This window comes from Mercenaria mercenaria, chromosome 7 (genome assembly GCF_021730395.1).
Source record: "Mercenaria mercenaria strain notata chromosome 7, MADL_Memer_1, whole genome shotgun sequence".
In the NCBI taxonomy this organism is placed as follows: domain Eukaryota; kingdom Metazoa; phylum Mollusca; class Bivalvia; order Venerida; family Veneridae; genus Mercenaria; species Mercenaria mercenaria.
Window position 1 is genome coordinate 71,290,836 of NC_069367.1, and position 27,240 is coordinate 71,318,075.

The window sequence follows — 27,240 nt, forward strand, 5'->3', positions numbered from 1 at the left end:
AGGGAAGTTTTGAGCCCCGTCCAATCGATGATCTGCGGCATACAGGTTGCCAGGCGATTAACTATAGACCGTGTTTGTCAGGTGGAACAATGAAGGTTGGAATTATTCATTAAGAGACAACGTTTGCTAAGTAAGTCTATAGACTGAAAACCGATACAGAAGAAATTGCCACGTTCGTGACAGAAGCCGCACTGAGAGGACGACATATTGAATGTGGTTAATTCCAGTTGCAGGGACTTAACATTAAATCACTTAAGTAATTAAAATGTCGGTTATACTTACCTCTTGTCGTCATTCAAAACAAAGGGCTATTGCACGGGCTTTGAAGAAAAGGGCCGAAAAGCAGTAAGTAGATTTTTATACAGAATATATCATTATCTCATTGGCTTTCAAGTGAAACATATTATGATATTACGTATATATTTCTTTTTTTTTTAATTTATGGTTTGTTTCTCAATAGTGTAAAGTTTTTCACTCATTTTGCAGTGCCGTACCAGTGAAAAATATACTTAACACGTTTAACTGTTATCAAAATATTAAAGATATTTTTGTATTTTTTTTATGTTTCAATATTTCACTGACAGAATGTAATGCAATCACAATGTTATATAAAATATAAATTATGTTGCGTTAACATTATTGTTTATGATTTCATAAGAATTGTTTTTACTTTAAAGGGGTATGCTTCTAAATAAAAACCACACAAAAGTAACATCGAACAAATATTTAAGTAGGTGTTGTTTAAGTTGATAGTTCGTGAGCATATAATTTATATAACATGCAGTTAAATTTCACCCCCATTACGCCTGCCTAGAATTCATCGAAATTTCTTGTATACAAGAAGCAAAAAAATGGAAATACCTTCTTAAATTTCGAGAACAAATGACTTAAATATAGAGGTGTGCCCCTTTAAAGCTTTATTTAATTAATCAATAAGTTTCGGTTTCGTAATTGTCTAGATCAGATCTGATTAAATTGTTTTAAAACATTCCGTTCAGAATGCCGCTTTTGCAATGTATACTCACTGTGTGTTCTATTTGCTGTTTACAGATGTCAGTAATATGTCATTGCTTACATTGATTTGATTCCAGATTTTGTATATTATTTTGTAAACAAGTGATTTGCTTTAAGGCAACTGAAAGTGTATGGGTAAGAATGTGGAAGAATTTTATTTTCATTTTCCCAAATTCTAAGTAAAGTAAAAGCTGCAAATACCCATGCTTAAGCAATGTACGCAACCAGACCTAAGCCAAATATACTAGTATTAGTAACCAACGTGTTATAATTTACTTTGTTCCCTTCGAATTGCAGTTTACTGTGCTTTAATAGATGGTTGTATGTTTCCAGATTAGACAGCATCTCGTTGTTAATTCCAGCAGTTTTAGATAAAGCATTACATTTCCTGTGTTGCGCGTGTATTGTTCTAGATGCTGATACCAGTATACCTTTGTAGTTTCAGTTTTACACGCTGATACAATATCATTTCAATAATGCTTGTAACTGTATTTCAACTTAATTAAATGAACATTCTTTATGTTATATTAAATATCTCAAAGATTACAAAAAAAAACGATTCTTGGACTTGTTAATGACGTCATAATGTTGAAATTACATGAGAAACTCAGGCAGCGTAGCTTGTGAATAGTTTAGGATCAGGTTTTGTTCTTAAATTTTATGGCATTTTCTCAATAAATCAATGACACACTTGGTATTTTAGTAACTCCAATGCAGAAAGAACGAGCATATTTGTTGCCCGTTTTACCTGCGAGTTAAATACAAGACTTCGATAACACAAAAACAAATATTTGCATTTGGACCGATACAGTTTGAAAACATGACACGCCAAAAAGTTAGAGATTTAACAATGTTTGATGTGACGTCATCATTTCATATATTTGTAATTTAGTGAGGTATTACAGCACGTTTGTTACACTAAAGGTCGTAGCTTTGACGTCATTTGGATAAGCTAGACTAAAGCCTAGAAACATAAATCATGATATTAATGATGGAAATTTTTATGCTGACACATAAAACTAGCAACAAAACAATCCTACTTTATATCAAATATCATACCAAAATGTTTGCGTTTGAAATTATTCAAATATGGATATCACTTCATCGTTAGTAACTATCTAAATATAAGTCAAAAGGACATATAAATTTCAACCGACTTTTTGATAGACGTATTCAAATTTTCATCAGTAAGAAATTTCAGTTAAACCTTCATTGCAGAAGGTTTCTGCCCATTAAGATTCCGTTAACAATTTTACTTCACAATCCCAATAGACTCTCATTATGAGAATTTCCAGATTTCAAAACTTTCTAGCAAAACAAAAAACACAGTCAAAAACACGATTCTGTCTTTCTACTGGCCGGTTTTTTATTGTTATAGTTTATCATGCTGTTTTAGCAGAGTTTAAGTTAGTTCTAAATAGAAGATACAATTTCGATCCAAACTTGTAGCACTACTTCAAAATGTATTGAGCAAATCACTGTCTTTCAATTCTGGTCACTTTATTCGAAGTAGTTTGCAACCAGACTGTTCAAAAGAGGAAACAAGTGTTATATTGGCAGAGTTATAGTACTTAAAATGATATAATATATACAGAAGTCAAATCTATATAGGTTAACCAATGACGTAATTTCAAAGTTACAGCTAGCTGACAATGTTGAAATATTACTTTTGGAAACTTAACTGATTCAGACTTTATGTGGATTCGTCTCTAAAAACAATACTAAATATAAGCGCATCCATGAAAAGCGCGTATTATTTTCAGTGAAAGCCTTTATCATTTTACGCTAGAATAACGTCACGTTTACGTGCGGTGACGTCAAAATTTTTGTTGCGACCAAGAAAGAGCGCTTCTATATTTTATCTAGTGTTTGATATTAAGGGCATATTAGAATCGAAATAATTTATAGCACAAGCGTGCTTTAACACTATTTATACACTCGGGTGGTAATACGTCGTTCAAATAATTTCACTCGGGCTGCGCCCTCGTGAAATTATAACCACCCATCGTGCATAAATAGTGTTAAAGCACTCTTTTGCTATAAATTATTTCTTAAGTATTATTTTACCTTACATTGTTTTTCCATGATAGTTGTAACTTTGTATATGTAGGTGTGTAGGTCATGACTGTGCACACTTGGTCTATGAATGTTATGATTGTGCTGACTTGGCAAATTTAGAGTGTGCTAACAAGACAAACACTTTGTACTAAGTAGGCAAACGTAGATTGTGCTAAATAAGCAAACTAATATTGTTTTTACATGACATATAAGATCGTACTAACCAGGCAAACATATGTTATGATTATGCTAACCTGTGCTAACTAGGCAATATTAGATTGTGCTAACTAAGCAAATTCAGATAGCGCTAACTTGGCAAACGTAGGTTATGCTGTGCTTATGCCACGGCATATGAATTGATTACTAGAAGGGGAGAAATTATGGGATAGCTCGGTCGATAGAGCATTGGGACGGTATCCTAAGGGCCAAGGTCCGCCGCCTAGTGTGGCTGTACATTTGTTCATCCCTGTGACACGAATTAGGTATCAGGTGATGAATGTGTTATTCTAATAACTGAACCTTAACATACAATTTTTGTAACCACCGCTCTTTCCTTTTAAAAGAATGAAACAATGTGAAAACTCGTTAATTTCAATTTCGTTATACAAATGAAAAGTTCAAATCACTGAAAGTGATCTAACATATACCTTTATATACAATGCTCAAATAAATGTTAAAGATTTGATCGTAAGCGTGCAATCACTGATATAGAAATATAACATAATGGGATAAAATCAATCTATTGTGTTCCATCTATAACAATAAATATAATAAAAATATATTGCGTGTAAAAAACTGTCATAAAGGGCCTCAAAAGTATTTACCCCATAACTGACCAGTACATCAGCTAGTATCTTGAGGAAAGCACTTAGAATTAGTAGTAATTTGGATATATTATCTTTAAGGAATCATTACACGTGATTCTGGATCTTTTTTTCAACGTCATTCATTCTAAGGGTATGGTCTTGATCTTTGGCCAACGTCGTCCATTCTGGAGGCAAACTCCAGACCTTTGTTCAACGTCGTCCATTCTAAGGACACGGTAAGGAATTTTTGTCGACACGGTCTAGATCTTTAGGCACCATAGTCATTTCTAAAGGCAAGGTCAAGATCTTTAGTCAACTTCATTCATTTAAACGACACGGTCCAGATACTTGGTCGAAGTTGTCATTTGAAGGGCCTCTGTCCAAATCTTTGATCAAGGTCGGTCTTTCTAAGGACATGTTCCAGATTTTTTGTCAATATCATTGGTGTAGATGGTTAGTTATTATCTTCCATTCTAAGGTTTAGATCTTTTGTAAAGGTACTAAGCTGAAAATTAAACAAATTTATTTGACCGCAGTCATTTGTTAAACAAAACGTCTGACAAATAATTTTATGCATTAAATTCATTTTACATTTCAAACGAAGATTTGAAAAAGAAATGCTTCAGTAACTCAGTAATATTTCAATGTAAAAAATCTTTGTCACAGAATTTACGCATGAGTTCTGTTAAAGTAGCATTTTAAATATTTCATTGAACGTACCTGGCTAGGCCATAAATAATTTATTCCAATCTTTGTAACCTGACATGACAAACACAGCCAGGCGTTTATAGAAGTTGTTTACTTTTTTAATTAGTATGATTTCAAGGCAATTTACATCTTCTCTTATCTATTGATTGCATATTCTTCATCTCCCTTTTGATACCGAATCAATGAAGTTTAATTTCCCCTGATTATTTTGATAATGCACGGCATGATTAGATATAAATCTAAATTCTGTGTTTTTCCCGTAAGCACTTATTGTGCTTATCCCAGTTCATAATTGAATAATAAGTTCTGAGTATGTCTCTGCCCTGACAAACATTTTAAATTATTCAATCTAATTCATTTTCGGAGACATAAAAACTGATCTTGCTGAAATCACACGGTTTGTCTGATTTAGATTGAAATAATTGTAGCTAATTTCAAACCAGGGTTAATCACCAGAACTAAGTTCATGCACTACTTGAGCAATCCAGACTTTGCCCTAGTTTAACATTTGCAATATGTAAGAAAGCATTTTTCGTTAATCAGACATAAATATTGAAGGTGTGCTGTTTTGTTTGTTATACCATATTAACCAGGCCTCTGGTACTAACCACGTGATCACGCAGGGTCAAATCTATTTATCTCTGCATCCTTATTCAACATACAATGACCACGTTTAAAAAATTCGGTGTCTTTTTGAAGGAAACAACTAAATTAGAACGGTCGTATTTCAAAATTCTGCCATTTTATAGGGACAAAAACAGGTATTTCAATAAGACCGTTTTAAGGATAAAATAACTAAGTATGCATTGCCCTCTTTCACAGTTGAGTTCATTGTCATGTTTCAAAATTTAGTCAGTTTGTAGAAAAGAACTGTCATGTTCGCAATTTATCCGTTTTGAATGAAAAGACTGCCAGATTACACTATGTACACGTTTTTGTATAAAAAAGGATGGTATGTTTCCCAACTTTGTACTTCTTTAGGAAAGAGTATTGCGGTGTTTCACTATTTATTATGGAATATAATTATTTTTTATTTTTTTTTTTACAATTTTCTCTCTTTTTGTTTTTGGAGATTATTGATTTATTTTTTTTTTTTTTTTGTAGGAAAAGATACTTAGATACTTCAGTTAGCACTCTCTGATGTCACAGTTTATTTAGTCAGTCTGAATGGGGGCACTGCACTGTATCACAGTTTAGTCATTTTATTGAAAATCTGTGGCATGTTTCACAAAGTGTTTTTTTTTTTGTGTAGGTATGATAAGTCAGTAGGCACCGTAATGTATCGGTAGACACTTTCATATATTTCGTAGGAAAGCGCTAGCATGTTTCACATTTAATCAGTTTGTAGGAACTTGCATGTTTATTGATTTGGTCATATTGTAGGTAGTAAGCGCTTGCATTTTCATCATTAAATTATTTTGTAGAAAAGCGCTTGCATGTTTTACGATTAAGTCATTTTGTAGGAAATCGCTGTCATGTTTCACAATTAAATCATTTTATAGGAAAGAGCTGACAAATTAAATAAGTAAATCATTTTGTAGGAAAAGACAGGTCAACGAGCAATTTTGAGTCGACGTTCTGTTGGGAAACACTACTCAGTAGCATTTTCTTGATTTATGCAAGAAAATGTATGACATTTGTACAGTTAGTAGTTTAAATAGGGAGTCCGTGGCGCAGTGGTAAACAGGTTGGACCACAGTTACAGCTACCCGGGAACACTTGCTGGTTGCTACAAAATTCCGATTAGTTTTCAATGCGCGATTACATGAATTTGTAATGCATCCTTTAGTATGTGGGCATAGACTAATTTCTGAGGAGGTAAATATGGAATTTGCAATATAAGTACGACAAGGGTAAAGTAGTTCCATTCGTACAAGGAGGGGGCCTTTTGAACTACCCATGTTAAAAAGGATAAAGTTACCTTTTTCAATTTTGTAAAACAAAAGGCAAATTAACGACCACCTTAATGTTTGAGAATTTGATTGGCTTATAAGGAGAGACTATATTATCATTTGATGCTTTTATTTTACACAGGAGAGTGAGACGGCTGCTGTAAGTTAAATGTCAATGCGTAACGTTTTTCATTTATTGTAAAACATGTGGTTTAGTGTTCAACAATCATGGTACATTATCATTCATAACTGCATATCTATGGCATGAACTGTTGTAAATTGCACGGGAGTATAATATTTACATCGTGATGAAGTTTTCCTTAAACTTGGTAAGAGCCAGTAACATTAATGCTTTATATGAGATTTAGTCTTATCGCAGAATTTTCATATTGTTTGCTTTTTTGTTTTATCTTTGTCACAATTTCAGTTATTTATGTACCAAAATCAAGCCTTGCTTGCCTCAGTCAATAATGCATGTTAAAAATAAAAAGTGAAACCTTATGAGGGGAATGTTAAAAGTGACTTCAATTTGACCCTTATGGTTTTACCATTCCTTTTGAAGATAACAAACGCAAAGTTAGAATACATCCATAATACATGAGAAGAATATCAGAAATATTGATCTTCTAAAGTTGATATATGAAACTTCTGTGACGTGTACGACACATCTAGAACATCGTCAGTTATTTACTGAGGTCAGCTGACCTGACCTGTGTTCTTAGATTAAATTTACACGGTATCCATTTCAAGACATGAATCAAGAAAAAGTTAAACTGATCACACACGCACTCTGATAGAGAGACGTCTTTGCTGCTTACTGAGATAACTGTGCCAAAGGAATCCTTCTCAAAGTGAAATATTGACAGAGAAACCAAAACCTATAGCAGAGATACCAAAAGCTATAGAAGACAAAAGCTATAGAAGAACTGGAACAGTTTACATCATGTTAGGGAGTAACCTTGAACGTGCTTATGCTTGCGTGTAATGATCGCTTTATCAATTGTTTTGCTATTTAGAATCTGTTGTTTTATTCATGTTGTTAAATTCGTTATCACTATAATGCAATGTAAAAAGCAAGGTTATAGCTTTCAAATTTTCTACCATTACTTGATGCACTATTATGATGGTATGACCTGGGTAATAAATGCACTTTCCTGTTGGCATGCTAGTTTATTTTTTTAGCATTAGGAAACTATAACGCTAAATATGTGGTTTTGTCGCGTGTACTTTTGTTGTTTTTTTATCATAAAAAATTTGCAATTGTCTTGCTTATTTGTTGTTTTATCAATTTGTTTACCTATAGGTTACTAATATAATTTGTTTACCCAAACAAAACAGTTTTGCTTTACATTAAGACGACGCTTTACTAAAATGTCACATGTCAAACACTTAGTTCTTTTAATGTATTAAGTGTAATCATCATGTGCGTCAACATGTGGGTATCTAGAGTTTAGATGTTGTATATTCTAGACTTTATAAGACTGTGGTACATTCGCGCTAAACGGTCGGTTGGAATACAAATAGTAACTCTAATCGTTAATATGTGGGAGATCCTGATCAGGGATAGTTCTAAAGCATAAAATATTATTTCAAATCCCAGTGACTCTAAAATAGTTCAAAGCCTGCAGAGCTATATAAGTCCTGTATAGTACCGACAATTGAACAAACAGGATGATTAATTGCAATATGTGACCAAACATTTTACAAGTCCTCAGGTATATTGAAAAGGGACTGTCGTATCTGATTTACTTATTCAGAAATGATTTAATTTATGATAGTTGTTTCGCTTAGCAATACCGGTATATGTGCTTAATAGACAGGCATTGCTTTTAAAACATAAAACAAACCTCTACAGTTATATAAGATTCACTGACTTATAATGGTAGCATCGTTGTAAAAGCCAACTTTTAAAACACTTTCCTAGAGTTATGGCACATCGATTTAACATTTTAGTAATTCAATAGCCCTTTATGAAATATTTAGTGGCTCGTGACTTTCAAACAGCTTTATTCGTGATTTATTATAAGTTTAGGAAATAACAAGTGGTGGTGTAGGTGTCTTTGAAGATGGCTGAATAAATAAAAAATGATTGGTTATCTAAATACCTTTGGCATAATGCATATTTTGATAATAATAACTTGTCTTCTCAGTTTGATTTATGATATATTATTCAATAAAAAGATGTTTAAAATGCGTATTTCAATATGACTTATAAAGTTGCTATTTCAATACAGAATAATAGTCTGAAAAGCAACTGATAAACGCCCTTATTTTATATCATTGTGTATTACGTCAACTGAAGAAGCTATGTTTTGATAAGACTGTGTTAGTTTATGAATTTACAATATCATTTTATTCATAATATCAGTCACCTATTGTTTGTCACGAAGGTGCCAGTTACTATTAGTGCATAAAACGCCAAGAAAGCGAGCTACTGGTACCATTTTTCACGTCGTTTTTTGTATGATGCCATAGATCCCTCACTCAAAGCGAGCACTACTGACACAAATCTATTTCTAGCTGCTCGACTTTTTCTAAAAAACTCGTCCATTTTAGGAACATAGTATACCAGGACTGTGTTTGCGATATATTGGCAGTTTGAACTAGGTTGTGCATAAAATAGCGTTAGTGTGGCCTGACTTTCAAAACAAATGCTAGATATTTGGATAAAAGTCGGCAGATGCCTACACATTAGATTTAAAAAATCAATTATTATAGATCAGATCTGTTATAAACTGATTAATACACACCTCTCGTTTTTAGATTTTATTATAAATTTAGTCTCATCCATATACAAATAATAAAAATTCATTTATGGGCAACATGTCGAGCCCACCAGCTGTCAAAAGGACTGGGAGTTGCACAGGACATTTTAAGTTCATACAAAAATCCTTGTCAATAGATATAGATCATAATGCACCTCATAACTGGATGTAACATGCATGTTGAACTACAGAAAAGTGGTCTTTAATTTTTCACTACGACCAGTAATAAAAAAGTTACAATATAAGCTATTTATAGTAACAACAAAGGGAAGTAATTCTAGCTTCTTGCTCATGATGGTGAACGATTGTGCCAAGTTACATCAAAATCCCTCTGTGCATGAAAAAGAAATGCTCTGGACAAAGTTATTCTTATATCTCACCTTTGACCTCTAAGTGTGACCATGACTTTAGACCTAGGGTCCTGGTTCTTGCGCATGACACTCCGTCTCATGATGGTGAATATTCATGCCCAGTTACATCAAAATCCCACCATTCATTAAGATGAAATGCTCCGGACAAACTCATTCTTCATTTGATACCAAACTTCGACCTTGACCTTTAAGACAGGAATATGAGGTTTGCCCCTGACACTCTTCTCATTACGATAAACATTCATGCCAAATATAAACAAGATTGGTCCATGCATGCCAAAGTTAGGCTCTGGACAACATCGGACGGATGGACGCACACACGCACGCACATACACCGACCTGCCAAAAGTGGCAACTAAGTCGAGCTGACCGTCGACAATACAGTGTACATGGCAAGATAGAAGATTATAAAAAGATTTATAAATATTAAACAAGAAGACACTATTTACACATGTAAAATTGTATCCTTTGTAGAATTAAGAAGCAGGTTTTGGGTAAAATTCTTACCAAATTATTATTAGTAAAAAGCAATTTCATTTTATCATTATTACTTAAACTCATAAAATTAGTTGCAGAAACTCTGGCACTCTCAAACAGGGTATTTCTTCAAGCAGTACATGGATCTTATTCTCAATGTTACTGTAATTATTGTTAATACAAAATGGACAAAATCTCCTATCAGCAGGCAAACATTCAATGCGCAGTGGAGCAACCCCAGCTCTAAATTTAGACAAAGCTGATCTATGACATTTTGGTATTATCATAGTACAATACCTTTCTACAATATAGTCCTGTTTAAATGTACAATAAGTTCTGAGCTTGTTACCACCCCTTCCAGATGTACCCTGACTAGCATTGACCTGAGTATAGAAGAGTAAAAGCCAGCGACAGAAACGTGACAGCAAAAAGTGCTGATACGTCACAATTGAACTAGAAAACAATTAGTTCCAGTGTTGACGTTACCACAGATATTTATCAGTTACAGAATTAGAACTACAATTCAATAAACTACCATAAAATTTCCATTAGCTAAGTAAATGACATATGGCACGCGAATCCTTGTGTTCATATATAACACCCACGAATAACCCTTTCATCTCTCTTACTAAATATTTCGAATGACTCTTTATGAAGGTATAATAACGTCAAATTGCACATTTTTACTGTAAGGCTAATGGTTAAATCAAAATAATTCTAAAATGACAAAATTCTTCCATTTAGATTAAGTTTATAAAACAATTACCTTAGCTGGATTGTAATGAAAGCTTCTAGTTTATCAACACATTCTCGAGTCCGCTTCATGGGAAAACCAGTGCTGGTGACAGATGATAGGGTTTAGTCTTTATGCAGCGGGGATCGAACGCACGACCCCTGATCAAGCTTCAAGATTTTTATATTGTGCTTATAACGAAAGCTGCAAAGAAAACGCGAGTAATCAAATCAATGTACAAATAATTATCTGTTATACACAATAAATGAAATAAGATATTTTATAGTATCTCAGTAATATTTGCCTTTCCTTTAGCATTATGTCTAATAACTCTCAAAATACATTACTTTTCAAAACCTTAGAAATAACTGCAAATATTTCATCTCATTTGCATATTTTCCTATTTATCAATGTGATGTTACGAAAAAGGCAAGATAGTTCTCACGCCATTTCTTCAACCAACGAAAGTGGATTGAATCTGGCTTGGCTCAGCAATACAGGTAGAAAGAGCGATGTTCCCGGCGTGCGCAGGCATTTTCATTGCTAAGCCGGGCTCAATCCACTTCCGTTGGTTACAAAAAAGGCTTGAGCATTACCTTCTCATTTTTCAAGATCACTGGCAAATTCTGAATGCATTAAAAAAGCATTTAAAACGAAAGCTGTTGGTTATTTGGTGACACTTCAAATAGAAGAAAAAAACGGTCACCTCATGGTGGGTAGTTGATAGGACGGCTTTATGTCTAGACGCAGAGTACCTTTGGATAATAGAACTTTAAAAGTTCATTACTAGTTTAAGAGTAGATAAATAAATGTTCAATGGTAAGAATGAGAAAAAGGTGCAGATATGTAGTCTTTTCATAAAATTGCATTGCAGCAATGAATGGTTTTACGAATGACGTGTGTCGTGTGGGATAATGGAGGTTAGAAAAAATCATTTGCTTATAAACCAAAGGTCATTGAAGGCAAACATGGTGTTGCTTTTTTAGACTGATTGACTTATAACCGGGTGTGTATTAGGAATACAGATCGTTAATAATGAATAGGCAACCCCCGGCAAAAAGCAATAACAATTTCTAATAAAAAAAACATTGCTGTTAATTAAGTGATTTCAGGAAGGCCTTTTTGAGCTTGATGCTAGATCGATACTATATGACTTACTTATTTCTCATTTCATTAAGAATGTTTTGTGTGCATGTTGTCCGTTAGCAGGACCAGTCTGTTTTTGTAGGAATCATGGGTCATCTACTGAGAAGCTGTTTATCTTTAAATATCAAGTTTATCTACTCGTGTAATAATTGACCCAATCTCAGTTTTCGAACGTGTAGACATTTCATAACCTTTGTTTTAGTTCTTGACATCAGATCAGATTTTTGTGCATCTTTGACTTTAGCCCAGGAAAATACGGACCGTCAATTTAACGAAGCCTTATACATGTATGACTTTCACAAGGTGATATTTACATTCCCTCTATTCGTTCCATTGAAAATTATGACGTTCATCTTTCTTGAACCGCTGAAATAAAGGCACCAATGTAGGGATAATACACGTTTTTGTGTATTAACGTCTGCAGAAGCCCGCGGGATTGTTTGTGACTGAGACCGAAGTTCGAGGTCACAAACATATCCCAAGGGTTTCTGCAGACGTTAATACACAAAACAAACGTGTGTTATCGCTATTCTTGCATAAAAAAGACATTAAACGGCGACTTAATGTATTATTTTCATATGTGATGACTTTACGATTCCGGAACACTTTTTAATTACCATTCTGTTGTTCTTGGTAACGGTAAACAAGTTTTAAATATCAATAACCAGGGCCCAGAAATCAACAACATTACCAAAAGCACATAGTGAAGATTTTTAAACGTTTATTTTTTTATCTTTCATTATTACAAACATGAAATTACCAATAATTGTTCATATATTTTCAAAATTTGGTAAACATGAGAACAATTTCAAGAATAATAACTTTACATTCGAGTTATTTTGAGTACGGACACATTTGGAGTACAGATGAGTACGAACGCAGTGTCAAGCTTTCAAGCTGTTTATATAAATTCTTCCAGAAATTAGATAAAAAAGTACCGACTGATGCTTACCAAAAACATAAATATGATTCCTAAAAGCAAACAATCGCCCAAGTTACACGCGATTCTTAAACATTCACGGTTATCTACAAAAACTGAAACGACACTGAGTTCTAAAAGGGGAGTAAACAAGGGAAGAAGCGAGTATGAACATTGTTGGGGGCAGTGCATTTGGCGTTTGTAACTGATACAGCAAAACATTCTATGGTTTATATTGCATCTTTCATGCTAAAAGAAAAGGTTTTTATGAAAGAAACAAGACGGAGATACCAGTTTTCAGTCTGCACAGAAATACATATACGTCCCTGGGAAAGCATTTCAAAAATAAAAATCGGGTATTAACAGCACGTGGATTGCCTTGTTTGCACACGATTTTTGTCCCGTTAATACATGGGCGGATCCAGTGAAAAAAAGTGGGTTTTATGCAAGAATGTTGCATTAGTGATAACGTGCAACTGTAGGTTTTTTCAAAGATGGCGTCGCATTTGTTTTGTCTAGTGAACTGAATGACCGAGCAGTTGATTCTAATGTTAAATACAACAAAATATGTGCATAAAAAAACAAATGGAAAAAACTAAATATAAAGTAAATATAAATAATTTAGTTATTGTCTTCCGATTTCATTTGAAATGAACGACAGAATGTTATTTGCACAATTCATAGATGTGCCGATCATATTCAGTCGTGCGTTTCGCATGAACTGCACAAATAAAATCATTTTATTCATATTATCCTGTGATTGTTTTCAAAATAAATTAAGCTGAGGCAGTTACAAACGATCGTGATTATCATGGTAATAATGGCTGATGTGTTACACCGGTATGGGACTAAAATGTATATAATGACTGCTATAACTTCTGCATTGTTTGAAAATTGTGTACAGGATGCGAACAAATTTTAATCATTCGTCTGCAGGAAGTTCAGATTACTAAGTTAAAAAGAATTAATCCGATAAAATTTGTCTGTCATCAAATGGAATATTAATTAGAACGACGAGTATAATACATTGGTGTGTATGGAAACACTGGTGTGGAATACCGCTCTATTCAGACCTGAATTTTTAATAGCATTTCCATCGTAATACAATGTGTCTATTATAAAAAGAACTTAAGGTCAAGTTTTCAGGAAGAAAAACTTATTTAACATATTAAATGAATCATATGTAACATAGCTTACAACAGAACAATTTCAGATTAGTATTAAATTCATTGACTGTAATTTTAATGAAATAATGCTCCAAGGTCAATACATCTAGACTATTTCTAGTATCTTCAATAATTGTTCTAGTAATATAATAAAAAAGAGGTATTAAAACTTAATGTATGACAAACTGTCACATACACATATTTTTACATTGGTTTTGGGAGAAACTGAAAAATTGAATGTATTTATAACATACGGTATCTGTATAGTTCTCTGCTTTACAAAGGATGGCCTTCTTAAAGCAGATATAATTTCACTATTTCTTACCAATATTTCATATTTCATATACAATATTTTGTCAGAGAATATTGAATTTTTGCCAGAAATCTGATTATGCACTCATTTTTACGGCTTTTCTATCCACTAGATGTAAAGAAATGGTACACAAGTTCTTATGAAATATCATCTGATTCTGATTTATTAGATATGGACTAAAGTATGTTATCATTAGATCAAAACAATGAAGCTCAACATAGAGAAATGAATGTTAAAACATCACTCAATATACAACTGATGAAACAAAGAGATCAGTCATTGGAACAAGTATTACAATGTTGACTTGAGTAGAATTTCTTGTTAAATTTTCCGCTCATTAATTTTTCAAACTTAACAATACGGTTATACACATACTGTGCCTGGACTACTTTCAATGATATTCATGACCCGGAAAAAGAGTTCCTGAAATAAAAATAAATTAATTATTAGACAATATGAATTCACACTGATTTCTTTGCCGAAAAATGTATCAACCACTTTTGTAATTTGAAATTATATTAAAGTTGTAATACGATTAAATTTCATCTTAAAGATGGAGAATAATATTTTTGCATGGTATCTGCATAAACACAAGACATGTTATTTAAAATGATGTACTAATTGTTCAACTGGCCACAGTATTTTTATTTCTTTTTGCAAATGCAGCTCTGCATTCTCGGTTCAATTTTATATATGGCTAGACTGGATGCAATTGATGAGGATTTTAGTTCTTAATACATAAAAAAAAACATTTTTAATGAAAAATTAGCATACTTTTTCTTTAGCAGTTTGTTTTAAATTTCCATATGCTTTATATTTAGGTAATTATCTTTTTTTTTTATAACAGACAGACAGACAGATAACTTTATTCACCCAAGGTATTATATAATACTACATGAGGATATACAAATAAATTTGAATAAAGCCAAAACTAGTTCCGGTAGTAACCTGCAAAAAAAAAAAAAAAAAAAAAAAATAAAGAGTGCAATCAATTGTTAACAAAAACATGTATATATGTATTGAGGGGGAACTCATTTACTCCTTTAACACAAATACATGATAAACTCACGTTTAATAACAACTTCTAAAGAACAAATATGGAAAAAAAGATGTTTAGTTAATTGACAAAAACACAGTAATACACACACACACACACACAAGGGAGATTACGAAATATATAAGTTCAGTAGGAACTACATAATACGTCGCAATGATTTAAAGTAAAGCGTGGGAGTATGTGATTAGGCTTTAATGACCTGTCATTCTATATTTAGACAAAAATAAGTGTTTGCTTATATGGATTAATAACAGCGAATTACGGATAGGTTACACGTGCTCGGATTTACTCTATGAGGTTTGTAGGTCATATATATTTACTGTCTTAAGTGTTTTGTATTTTAGTTACTAACTTGAGAAAAAAGGAAGGTTATTTGCGTATCTGCAACTGGGAGGCAATATCAAAACTTAGAAATAATAATTCGTAGAAAAGAGCAGAGATGCACTAGCGAATTTGCGTCTGTTGACTGTATAATTTGTCGAAATGAAAGATCGCTATCCTGAATATTCGAATCGCGCAGGTATCTATTTCTTTCTTGCCTAAAGAATTCGCAACTGAGTAGATAATGTCGTTCATTTCCGACGGAGTTATTACTGCACAGTGGGCATATACGTTCCTGAAATGGGGTTCCATCATAACGGCCTGTTTCAACTGGAAATCTGTGGTTGCTGGTGCGAAATTTAAGAAGCGTTAGATAATCTTTCCTACTTAGTACATTGAAATAATTTTCATATTCATGGCAATGTTTAAAGCTATTGTAAAACAGACCTTTTGTTGAAAGCTGCATTTGGCTATGCCAGTGTTGTTTGAACTGGTCGACAAGAGTTTGGTTTATTCTTTTTGGTGTACTTTTATTTAGTGCTACATCTTGATTAAGCCATAAGTCTGACCTTCCAACCGAATCCAGAATTTCTTTGATTTTAGAGATCCATTTAAAACTAACGTCATTTTGGTTAAGCATATATTTATACATCAGAAATGAAATCTTATTTTCTTTTCCTAGTAGCAATCTTGTCCAGAAGGATATCATCTTGAATTTTATAGATATTGAAACTGGGAACGTCCCAGTTTCTCCATATAACATGTACATGTAACAATCGTAAGCAAGGCTTAGTTCTGTTAGGGTTGATTTTTTGTTGCATTAATACTGAATTCATATTTTAGTGATGACCCATAATTGGTTAATAAAATGTGCCGCACCATGAGAAAACCAACATAGTGGCTTTGCGACCAGCATGGATCCAGACCAGCCTGCGCATCCGCGCAGTCTGGTCAGGATCCATGCTGTTCGCTAACAGTTTCTCTAATTCCAATAGGCTTTGATCCGCGCAGTCTGGTCTGGATCCATGCTGGTCGCAAAGCCACAATGTTGGTTTTCTCATGGCACTGCTCAAATATGTTATTCTATGGAAGATCATACTCTCATATCTTTGGAAGAATATTTATTGATGTGGTTTGCAAATTAATGGAATTAATAGAAAAATATTGCTCGACAAACCGTAACATATCTTTTATAATTAATAGGAAATCTACACAAGTATCAATATCTACAGAGTGATAAGAACGCCAATCAATATATCAATATTGTAATGTTATAAATTAAGTGATTAAATGCAGGCCTACTTGTAGTTATTTGTCTCAAGTCGCTCGTTGTAGCCGGTGTGCTTGACTACGGACGAATAATTAGTCCTCTGTGAAAACACTTCTTTAATCAGTATATTTCCATATTTAACCTAATAAGACTTTAATTGTGGGAATGATGGCCGCTTATAGCTCTAAAGAAATAAAGAGACCAGGATGACAATATTCTGGCCTTGTCATGTAATGAGAACAGATTGTATGACAATATTTTGTTATTTAAGATAACCGTAAAGATATGATTGTGAACCAGCCTTTGAATCCCATTTTGTGTGTTATTTTTTATGTTGTTCATTTTTATTGATACTTAAATGAAAGACTTATTTTGTTATTAATAGTCGGCATGCTCTTATTTCAGATATTATCTCTATTATAATATAACATGTCCCTCAAATAAATTGTACATTAAGATGTTTATGTGTTTCTCCAGTTCCGATGTATACGTGTATGTCTAATTCCGATGTAAAAAAGGATTCTGTTGCAACAATATCTTACACTAGTCAAATATTGAAAACATTATGACATTTGATTACTTCAGAATTAAGTTTATTCATTAATTTGCCAATATGTGCAATTATTATGATTTATAAGCATATAGGTACTGCCCACAATTAATGTGTTATACATTCTGTCCAAAATTTGTACTTTTAAAAAGTGTATGTTTTAATACAAACTTCCTACAAGGAAATTTTATGTGAAAATTGAAATAAGATTGAAAAATAAAACTCAAAATCACAGATCAAAGTATTTGATCAGAAAAATAAATCAAGAACAAATGTAGGTATTTCAGGTAAGACTATATTACAATGATAAAAACCATCGGAGTACCGAGTTATTTTGAAAATGTATGTTTTTTTATTTCTTATTCAATTCAAATAGTAATGAGCCCTCCATAAACAATAAACCATGGAATTACTTAGCATTGATCTTACGTCTGATTCTAGAAGTACAACCAGAAGGATAGTAGTAACTAACATACAATCATTACTGACAAATTTTAACCTCGAGTAATAGCAAGGACAATTATTCTCTCAACTACATCCTGGTCGTTTGCATATCTAACTTAGCTTTCATTTGCTTTTATATTAGCTCTGAATTAGGCAATGAAAATGTCTTCAATTGTTTAGTTTAGTGTTTTTCTTGATGTTTCTTTGTTTTATGGGTCCTGTCGTATCTTGTTTCATAAAAACGGCGGCCATTACCTTCTTTTAGTCTTTGCCAGAATTAGTATGTTACATATAAAAAGTGAATTTGTTTTGATTTCTTTTTTCATGGAAAAAAAGTATAACAATTTGTATCACGCTGTAATGCCTATTCTCACGACTGGGCCTGTTTATCCCGGCTTCATGTCTCTAGTTACTCACTACACTATTTTCAGTCCTCCAGTTCATTCTTCTAGTTATTTAATACCGCTATCATTCTTCTGTTTATTTACAATGGTTTCATTCATCTAGTTACTTATTGCTATGGCTCCATACTTTTATGTATTTATACCGGTTTCATCCCGCTATGTATTTACACTGATTCCTTTCCTCCAGTTTTTTTACACCGGTTGCATTCATCGAGTTATGTACACTGGTTCCACTCTTCTACTTATGTGTCGTATTTGTTCCATTCCTTTAGCTTTCTATGAGACTGCTTCCATTTCTTTATTTATTTATACTGTCCAATCCCTCTAGATGTTACACTGGTACTATTGATATTATTTATTGTTTATTCCATTCCTCTAATGATTTATACTGGGTCCATTCCTCTTATTGGTATCCCACCAAATGAAGGGATATAGATTTGGCGTTGTTCACCCGTCCGTCCGTTTGTAATTGAAAATGTTTATTATTCATAACATATTTTAGCTAGAATCCCCAAACCTTACATATCTATCAATTAACACATGGACTTTGCTCACATATAGTACTATCACCCTTGACCCAGTAAAATTATATGGGAAAAATAGGGTTTTTTTCTGTACCTAAACAACCTATCGATGGATCTTCGTGAAACTTTACACACACGTAGATCGCTCTAGTGTGGTGTTGCAGGCACATCGTGTTTTAATATTCCTTTAGCAACTGCAGATTTATTACCCTATGATTGTTTCAAAATTCATAAACGCCCACATAACAAAGTAACCCATTGATAGATTTTGATGACATTTAGCACAAGTATAGATCATTGTAGGGGAGTTGTGCATATACAACTTGTGCCTGGATATATTAACTATCTTTAGTGTCATTGCCTCATTTTCTGTTAACTTAAGTATGTTCATATAATCACACTAAACTCAACTGGGCCAGTGAACCAAAACACAATAGCACAGGCATATGTACATAACTTGTGTGCATCTGGAAATTAAATATATTTCAAAATGTTGCCCCCAAATTTACAAAACAACCTATCAGGCGGGGGAAATAATTTCATTGAATTTGCTTACTTCTGTTTGTTCAATTTCTCTAGTTATTTATACTGGTACCATTCCTCTAGATTTTTTCACTGGTTCAATTCCTATTGTTATGTTTTCTTGTTATTGATAGTGGCTCCATTCCTCTAGCGCTTTACCTGCTCTCTTATTATAGATACTGACTCTATTCCTGTAATTATGTAAATTGATCACATTCCACTAGCTTTTTTATACTGGTTAAATTCCTTTAATAATCGAGAGCGGTTCCATTCCTTCAGTTATTAGTATTAATTATTACTGATATGGAACGTATATTCTTTGATTTCACTGAAGTATAAATTTCGTTTATATCAAGTGGTGCATTTTGAATTCATGAACATCAGTTTACTGAAAAAAACGAAGCTCCCGCCCTCATGCGAACATAACGCTATTGATATATATTGTTTTACATATTTCCAAGGTAAGCCTTGCATTATTTTAAGTATCGTGTTGCGGTCGTAAATAGTATCTCCGCGTTCAGACTCAATGTTGTTACATTTTTCTGCTCCTTTGCAATCATGGAACAAATTCAGTGTTTTATTAATAAGTTCCGTTCAAGTCCCTGCTATGGGGACGCGAGTGGTGTTGCACATTTCATTACCTCTAATAAAAAGACTCAGTCAAACTAGTTGACTATATTTTACTAGGTTGTGTTCTCTTTCGTATAGCCCTTTTTCAAGAAACATTACCGCGTTTGTGTATCTATTTGAGATATGGACAAAAACAAATAAACCGTCACTCAGCATCAAATGACAAAATATAATTCCTTTAAGTGACTTTTGATGTTTCATTATCGGATTCTCATGTTGCGTTTTAACGTACAAAGTGATGTTCGTGATTACTTATAAATGTTTATCGCGAAGTACGTTTGTTCTCTTTAATGAAGTAATTTAAACGCCCCTGTAGAGAATCGATTATTATACACGGGTTGTTGCAATTTTACAAAACAAAAGAAAAGTATCAATTTGTTTATACCGTAGTGATACACTTAATTTTGTTAAGGTCACCAAGTCTTTATTGAAGATCCATTTTATTTTTAAATTTTGATATCACATCATTTCTGCAAAGATAATCATTCACATTGCTGATATTTTATTACATATAAGAAGAAAGAATTTAGAACGTTTGAAATATACAATTTTTTTTTCGCGTCTTGAAAAAAGCTTTTTTTTCATATACTTCTAGAAAGTTGAAGAAGGAAGCAGAGCTACAGGAACTCGAAGCAAGTGCTCTTGAGGCTTTCACAAAGATGTGGTCGTTTGAGATTGCGGGCGAATACTACTCAGTTATGCTGTACCTCGCCACTGGTAATATTTCCTTTATCTTTAACATTGCTATTTCCCTCTTCGAATATATACCTATTTACTAAATAAAATTTATATAAATAAATATTGAAAAGTTCATAGCATAAATATTTCCAAAATAACTTTTTTGGAAAGTACTAAGTAAACTATATGAATTTCCATTCATTTCCATTAATTTTAACACGAGATAAGAAGATATATATAGAAAAAAATATGTTGCCAGGTGTTTGACATTACACTAAGAACATGACAGAGAAGAGAAAAAAATCCCGTTACTATAGTTATCCTACTTGTGGTATATTAGCGGTATATATGGAACCGAATTTTCTATTAATATTTATTCAGTATAAGAACAACGGTACAATTATTTCCTCAATATTTTACACTCCTTTTTTTCCTTTGAATTGCATCTGCCTATAGATTAAAACTGACCTTTAGATATTTATAACATGAAAGCTATATAATTTCCTAGATAACAGCTATTTGACAATTACACTTTCATTACAGATAAAGATACGGTAGACATATTCTGCAACGACGATGAAGTCCATTACAATGTGGTATGTTTTATGGTATTTTCTATGCGTAATACCAAACAATAAAATCATTTTCTCTTAGCATGTTTGGGCAAAAGAGGAAATTCTGTCTTTTTGTGTTTATGATGATTCTTGACTTGCCTTCGCCAATCAAAGGATCTGATGCTTTGAGCCAGCGAGTGGTCTGTACCTATATCTTGATTGTAACTACGCATTGTTTATTTTTAGAAATATATTAACGGAAAAGTACGAGTCGAATGAGTGCTAAAGAGGCAGATACGGTTAAATGGGCAAAATATAGGGTTTTCAATAAATATTTATGAAAAGTGCACAGTGTTTGGTCCAGTTAATATAGATATATTATAAATTTTCCACTCGTATTATGTCATTTGTTATTACAAGAGTGCTACGATACCATTATTCTACGTATATTTTAAATACCAAATCTTTGCTTGTTTTTAATTGGACTGAACGATATTTCCTGGGTATACCCGAATTTTATTTCTTTTCGAAATGGTGCGGGATACTATATGGCATGTGTGGCTATATGGCGGTTTTGGGTATCCGCAGAACATTTCGGTTATTGTCGCGAATGACGTACAATATTACTTTGTTATTGGTCTGTCTTTCTTTTATAGACAGATGTCACATCCGCTGGAGCTACATTTGAGTTCATGGTAGGGGCATCATTCCCGGCGCGAATCGCCTGCCAAGGAAACCCACATACTGGTTTGGTCCATACCTTGTTTATTAACGAGTGTATTGTACCGGAAGCGGATTAGGGAACGTGGCGATAAGAAAACACGTGCCAGGAATTTTGTACAAATGTTTGAGAATAACAGCAACTTTACGAACAGAATATGCTTTAAATTACAGATCACAATTTGTGTTGTAAATAATGATGATGATAAGTATATATGTTGAACGAAAATGGTTATTTTAACATATTAAGCGTGAAATGTATTTACATTAAACTTACTCTACAATTTTTGTTTGCATTTCATGTTTATTTCTTTTTATTCTGTTGTAACTGTTGTTAGAGTTCTGGTCGTTTGGAATCATGGGGCACATTCGATGTCACTTTATGACAGTTCTGCTGCAGCTGGTGCTGGTAACCCTGGTAACCCTGAGAGGTGCTGCACATTACATAGGCATAGGAAAAAGAGATCAATATAATTGCAACTTTACTAATCATACCAGGTGTTCTGTATTACAAAAGTGCTTCTATTGTGACATTTCGATACAAGCAAAACTGTATTATCTGCACTATAAAATACTTACTGGTATTTCATTTTATTATCGGCTTTTTAAAAGTTATTTTTTACCATAAGTAAGTTGACAAAATCATAGGAGCCAGTGGTTCAGGGTTAAATCAAACACATATTAATAAATCCTAAACAATTTTGTTGTGCAAAAATGTATATTATTGTGCTTTAAACCGTTTTCGTTTTCTACTCTATTGTGTAATTGCAAGGGAAGTAAACTAATAAATATCTCTGCTTTAAAGTACTAGCCCAAGGCAAGAGTTGACATTCTTTGCGGATCACAGCTTTGAATTAAATATTAAAATTTCTGTTATTGATATTAGCAAAACTATCATACATTGCACATTTGTGAAATCATTTTTGTTAATTTCAAGGACTTGGAAATCAATTTCTAGACTTTATTTCTATCAATGAAAATGTTAGGGTCTATCTCTACATTACATTACCCTTCATGAACAGACTGGTCAAACAAAAGTCTGCTATGGTTTTGCATGGATGTGTTCTATATTTCCAAAGGATCTTTTTTCATAAATATCTTAGATAGCGTTTGGAAATTTAAAACGAACTGCAAGCACACCCTACATACTTTGGTGACGTTTGTACTTTAAATAAGAATATAAGCGTAGAAATTTTCGCTATGATAATATTTAGATAAGACTCATCCTAGTTCAAAAGTTGATGAAAGAGAAAAATATAAAAGGAAAATTATATAATAGAATAATGAAAAGCCTCAATTTTTTGGGGTATCTTGGCTTGTAGTATTTACCATAGTGTCTGCAAAAAAGCTGGGTGAGCAAGATGACGAGTGCTTAGAATAACCGTTACGTATATATTTGTTGTCATTTTTTTTTTATAAATTTGATATATGCAATTTGTTCCTTTTTGTTATTGTAAAAATAATAGAGATTCTGGAGTGCTGATTTTGTATGGCTAGCGTTACAGATATGTTTGCCTATGTCTAGATGATACTTGTGACTAGTCTTACAGATTTGTATGGCCAGGTCTTTGAAGATATGTGTGTCTAGCTTTACTTGTATAGCTGTTTCTTGATGATACGTGTAACTAGTTTTGCATGTGTACCTATGTCTTGAAGATATGTATGGCTAGCCTTACAGATATGTATGACTAGTCTTGAAAATATCTGTCGTTAAGGTAATGGTTTTTTCTGTTTTATTCAACTTGTAGGTATGAGCTTATTTGTCCTAGGTATGTGATTGCTCTATTTTCCTTCCCACCATAAAACTTTAAAAATGGACCATCTTCTAATTTTTCAAATAGAAGAAAAGTCAATTCCGGATTAAAAGAGGGCAGGAAAAAAATTACAAATTACAAATTACCATTTGTTAAAATATTTATTAATTTTAAGTTTATTAGATAAATTTGTTTACTGTCACTATTGCAGACGGTTGCATATTTTCGCCATGTAACGTTTTGCATCATATATTCCGTAAAATTGTATATAGAACCGTCTGAGTTGTGGATCTTTAACAAAAGCCCATTATAAGGCCTAATATGTGATTTATATGTCTTTTTTTTTACATATTTACAAAGAAATATATCTTTAATTGTAACATCTTCTACATTTTTTAGAATTGGAATCACAGAAAACAGTAAATTTGTGTATGGAGTAATTTTCTTTTGAAATAAGATGTATATTTGAAGAACGTTCAGTTTTTAATTGAGTAAAACATCATCTATAAAAATAAATGATTTACTTTTAATAGGGCTGTATTTACAATGAACTAGTATCAGTTGGTACTTTATTAAGCCGGGCATTTTTGCAATATCTATGCTCACAGCTTGTCTGAAATATCCTCAATATAGTAACTAGTCAGTTTTAAAGGAATAAATAAGATGGAAAATGTCTGCCACATAGAGTATCTAATTTTTTTTTGGTAGATCAGCGTTTACAGAAAATTGTAATTTTAATTTTTTATTTTACTTTGTAAACTTATTGTTCATCCCTTGTTTTTATAATTTCTGACGGACTCTTACTTTTCGGTGCAGATTTATTTTTTGAATTGTTGAATGCTTATATATTTAAAAATGAAACGAATAGAGTAATTTTATACCTTTCCAAACGGGACGACAGTTCTTTAGAATATAATTTTCTCGTACAACATCATCGTTCAGTTTGAATAATCTGGCAGGCTAGTTTGAACTATGCAAATAGTGTCGTATTAAACAAACCTGTGGGATGTATAAACAATGTTTATTGACACAACATTAAAAAGTTTTCGATTTTTGCAATTTGTCAATTTGTATTCGTTTACTTTGAACAATTGTTGTACAAAGCATTGATACTTCTGCTTTCAGTATTTAAAAGATATTGATTTACCGTCTTAATAGGTATCAAATAGTAACAAATTTATTTTCTATGTGTTGTATTTTGAATATTATGGAGTAGCATATCTGTACATACTTTTGGACCTAACTTTATCAACGTTTTAAGTCTGAAGTACTGACACACTGAGTTCGTATTCATCAACGTTTCATGTCTGAAATGCTAACGCACTGAGTCCGTATTCATCAACGTTTCATGTCTGAAATGCTAACGCACTGAGTCCGTATTCATCAACGTTTTAAGTCTGAAATGGATTTACAGACAAATTAACAAAATTTTTTTTTTATAAATTTCCTTTCAACAAATGTAAGGCAGATTGAATATTTATCTCGTTTTAGTCTAAAAAATGTTTCAGACTACATGTATAAACATTGATAAATACATTGTCTGACATTGTCGTACCCAGCTTTTCAGTAACAAGGGTTTTCCTTAATTTGCTTCTTCTCTTTTTTAAAATAACGCACTACAATTCATATTATACATCATTTTAAATAACTTCAAGGGCGGTAACAATAACTTGTTAAGAATCATTCCGTTGTAAATTTTAATCGTCTAAGACACCAAATGGTTTTAACATTTCAATTTTGGCTTCATTTGTGAATGGATTGATAAAAAGCATCGATGATATCTTACTTAGTATCAAAGCAAACGTTACATGAAAAACATTGTAAATTGTCAAAAAACATAGTTTTATGGGCAAGACTTTTACGTATGGAAATATAAATTTTAGCTTCAAAATCAACATTATGAAAGTTATCTCGGGACAGTCCCTATTTCCATTCCTAGATCTGTATTTTGCAAAATATAGCCGAAAGTCACGAATACTTATTTTACCAATAGTGTAAACTTTAAAAATTCAAATAAAACACTTTGATCGGCTATATCTTTTAGCAAAGTGTCAAAATACTGTAGTGTTATAAATTCATTAAACTGTTAAAATCGGAATTGATATCTTTATTATAGACCTAAACAGTTGATGAATTTGGGTATATCTGTAGCAGTTAAATTTTAGAAGATGAAACACACTTTATCATTTTCTTTGAATATCTGTTCTTTGTTAAAAAGAAGAGAAAAATCTATAACGCTTTGTGCAATTATTTAAAGTAAGTCAAGTTTCATTAACTCGAACTCGACGGGACTAGAAAAAAATTAGTTCGATTGATCGGTTGTTCGAGTTATCAAAAAAAAAAGATTTATACAGGGATTTTTGCGGGACCTGGTGACGAGTTCGAGAGAAGGGTGCTGTAAGAAATTATCCCAGTTCGAGTTAGCGAAGTTTGACTGCATAACATACTTTTCTCTTCGTTGTCAGTTTGTTACAGAAACTTGCCTTGAAGTCATGTTTATTACCATATTGAAGCCTTTCTAGGGATTCATTCAGACCTTAACTATGGAGTATGGAATAAACTATAAACACACGAAAAACGAATTTTATGCAGAAATTACATCTTTTTTATGAACTGTAACTTTTGTAAAATATGCTATATAGTTGTGCACTTATAGAATATACTATAGACCAACATACACTATAATTGTGCTTACACCCTGTAGTCAGTTTTCATCTTATGGAGGAAAAAGTGGCACTGTGAAGTTTTTTGTTTTGAAGAAAAGACTGGCTTTACCGAACATAAAAATTATGAAAAGTAGTGAAGGCTTGACTATTCGCGAGAGAACCAGGCAAATACCTATTTCTCACAACCATGAAGAAATGATTTTCGACATATCTTGGAGATTTATATGTGTGGAAAGTAAAACTTTGATAAAAATTCCAACCACTTCTCGCATACCATATAGGTGCATATTGAATTATAGATGCTAATATTTTTTGTTTTAAAACGTTTATATAACAGGGAGAAAATTTGAACTCATTAACAATATTAAAGGGTTAATTGTTTTGTCAGAGATGAAAAATGGTATGTTTTGACAGAATACGAGCTCTTTGACTTAAACATTATTTGGAAGGGCCGAAGTTATTCCCATTCGTATAGATGACTAATCTGTATTTCTTACAATATTGTGAAATCATGCGTTTTGTTCCAATATAAAATTATGAAAACATGGAAACAGACCAAAGTCATTAAAAAATGAACTCAAAATGCCATCTTCTTTGAACTTATGGTTGATAAGAAGAGTTTAAATGTACAAAACATTTTGAAAGCTTATGAGCAAAATATAGAAAGAGAGAAAAGAAAGTTATTAATAAGAATTAGAAAGGTTTTGGCCTTGTGTGCCTTACAATTGTGTTATGTCTTATTTTACCGTTATTAACAAATAAATTTTGTTGATTATCA

At 32.5% G+C, this 27,240-nt stretch overlaps 1 protein-coding gene across 3 annotated transcripts; it reads left to right on the plus strand.

The window, feature by feature from the left end:
• Nucleotides 1-27,240, plus strand: LOC123553954 (uncharacterized). Of its 3 annotated transcripts, none has more exons than XM_045343722.2 (5): nucleotides 1-345; nucleotides 1,132-1,149; nucleotides 20,686-20,807; nucleotides 21,312-21,364; nucleotides 21,979-27,240. In XM_045343722.2, exons 1-5 carry the CDS (start codon nucleotides 266-268, stop codon nucleotides 22,120-22,122), a joined length of 417 nt encoding a protein of 138 aa, XP_045199657.2. In that variant the 5' UTR covers nucleotides 1-265; the 3' UTR covers nucleotides 22,123-27,240. The 3 variants fall into 3 exon arrangements, with proteins under 3 accessions (XP_045199657.2, XP_045199656.2, XP_045199658.2); XM_045343721.2 differs by lacking the exon at nucleotides 1,132-1,149 and adding an exon at nucleotides 6,621-6,638 and having other exon boundaries at nucleotides 6-345; XM_045343723.2 differs by lacking the exon at nucleotides 1,132-1,149 and having other exon boundaries at nucleotides 8-345.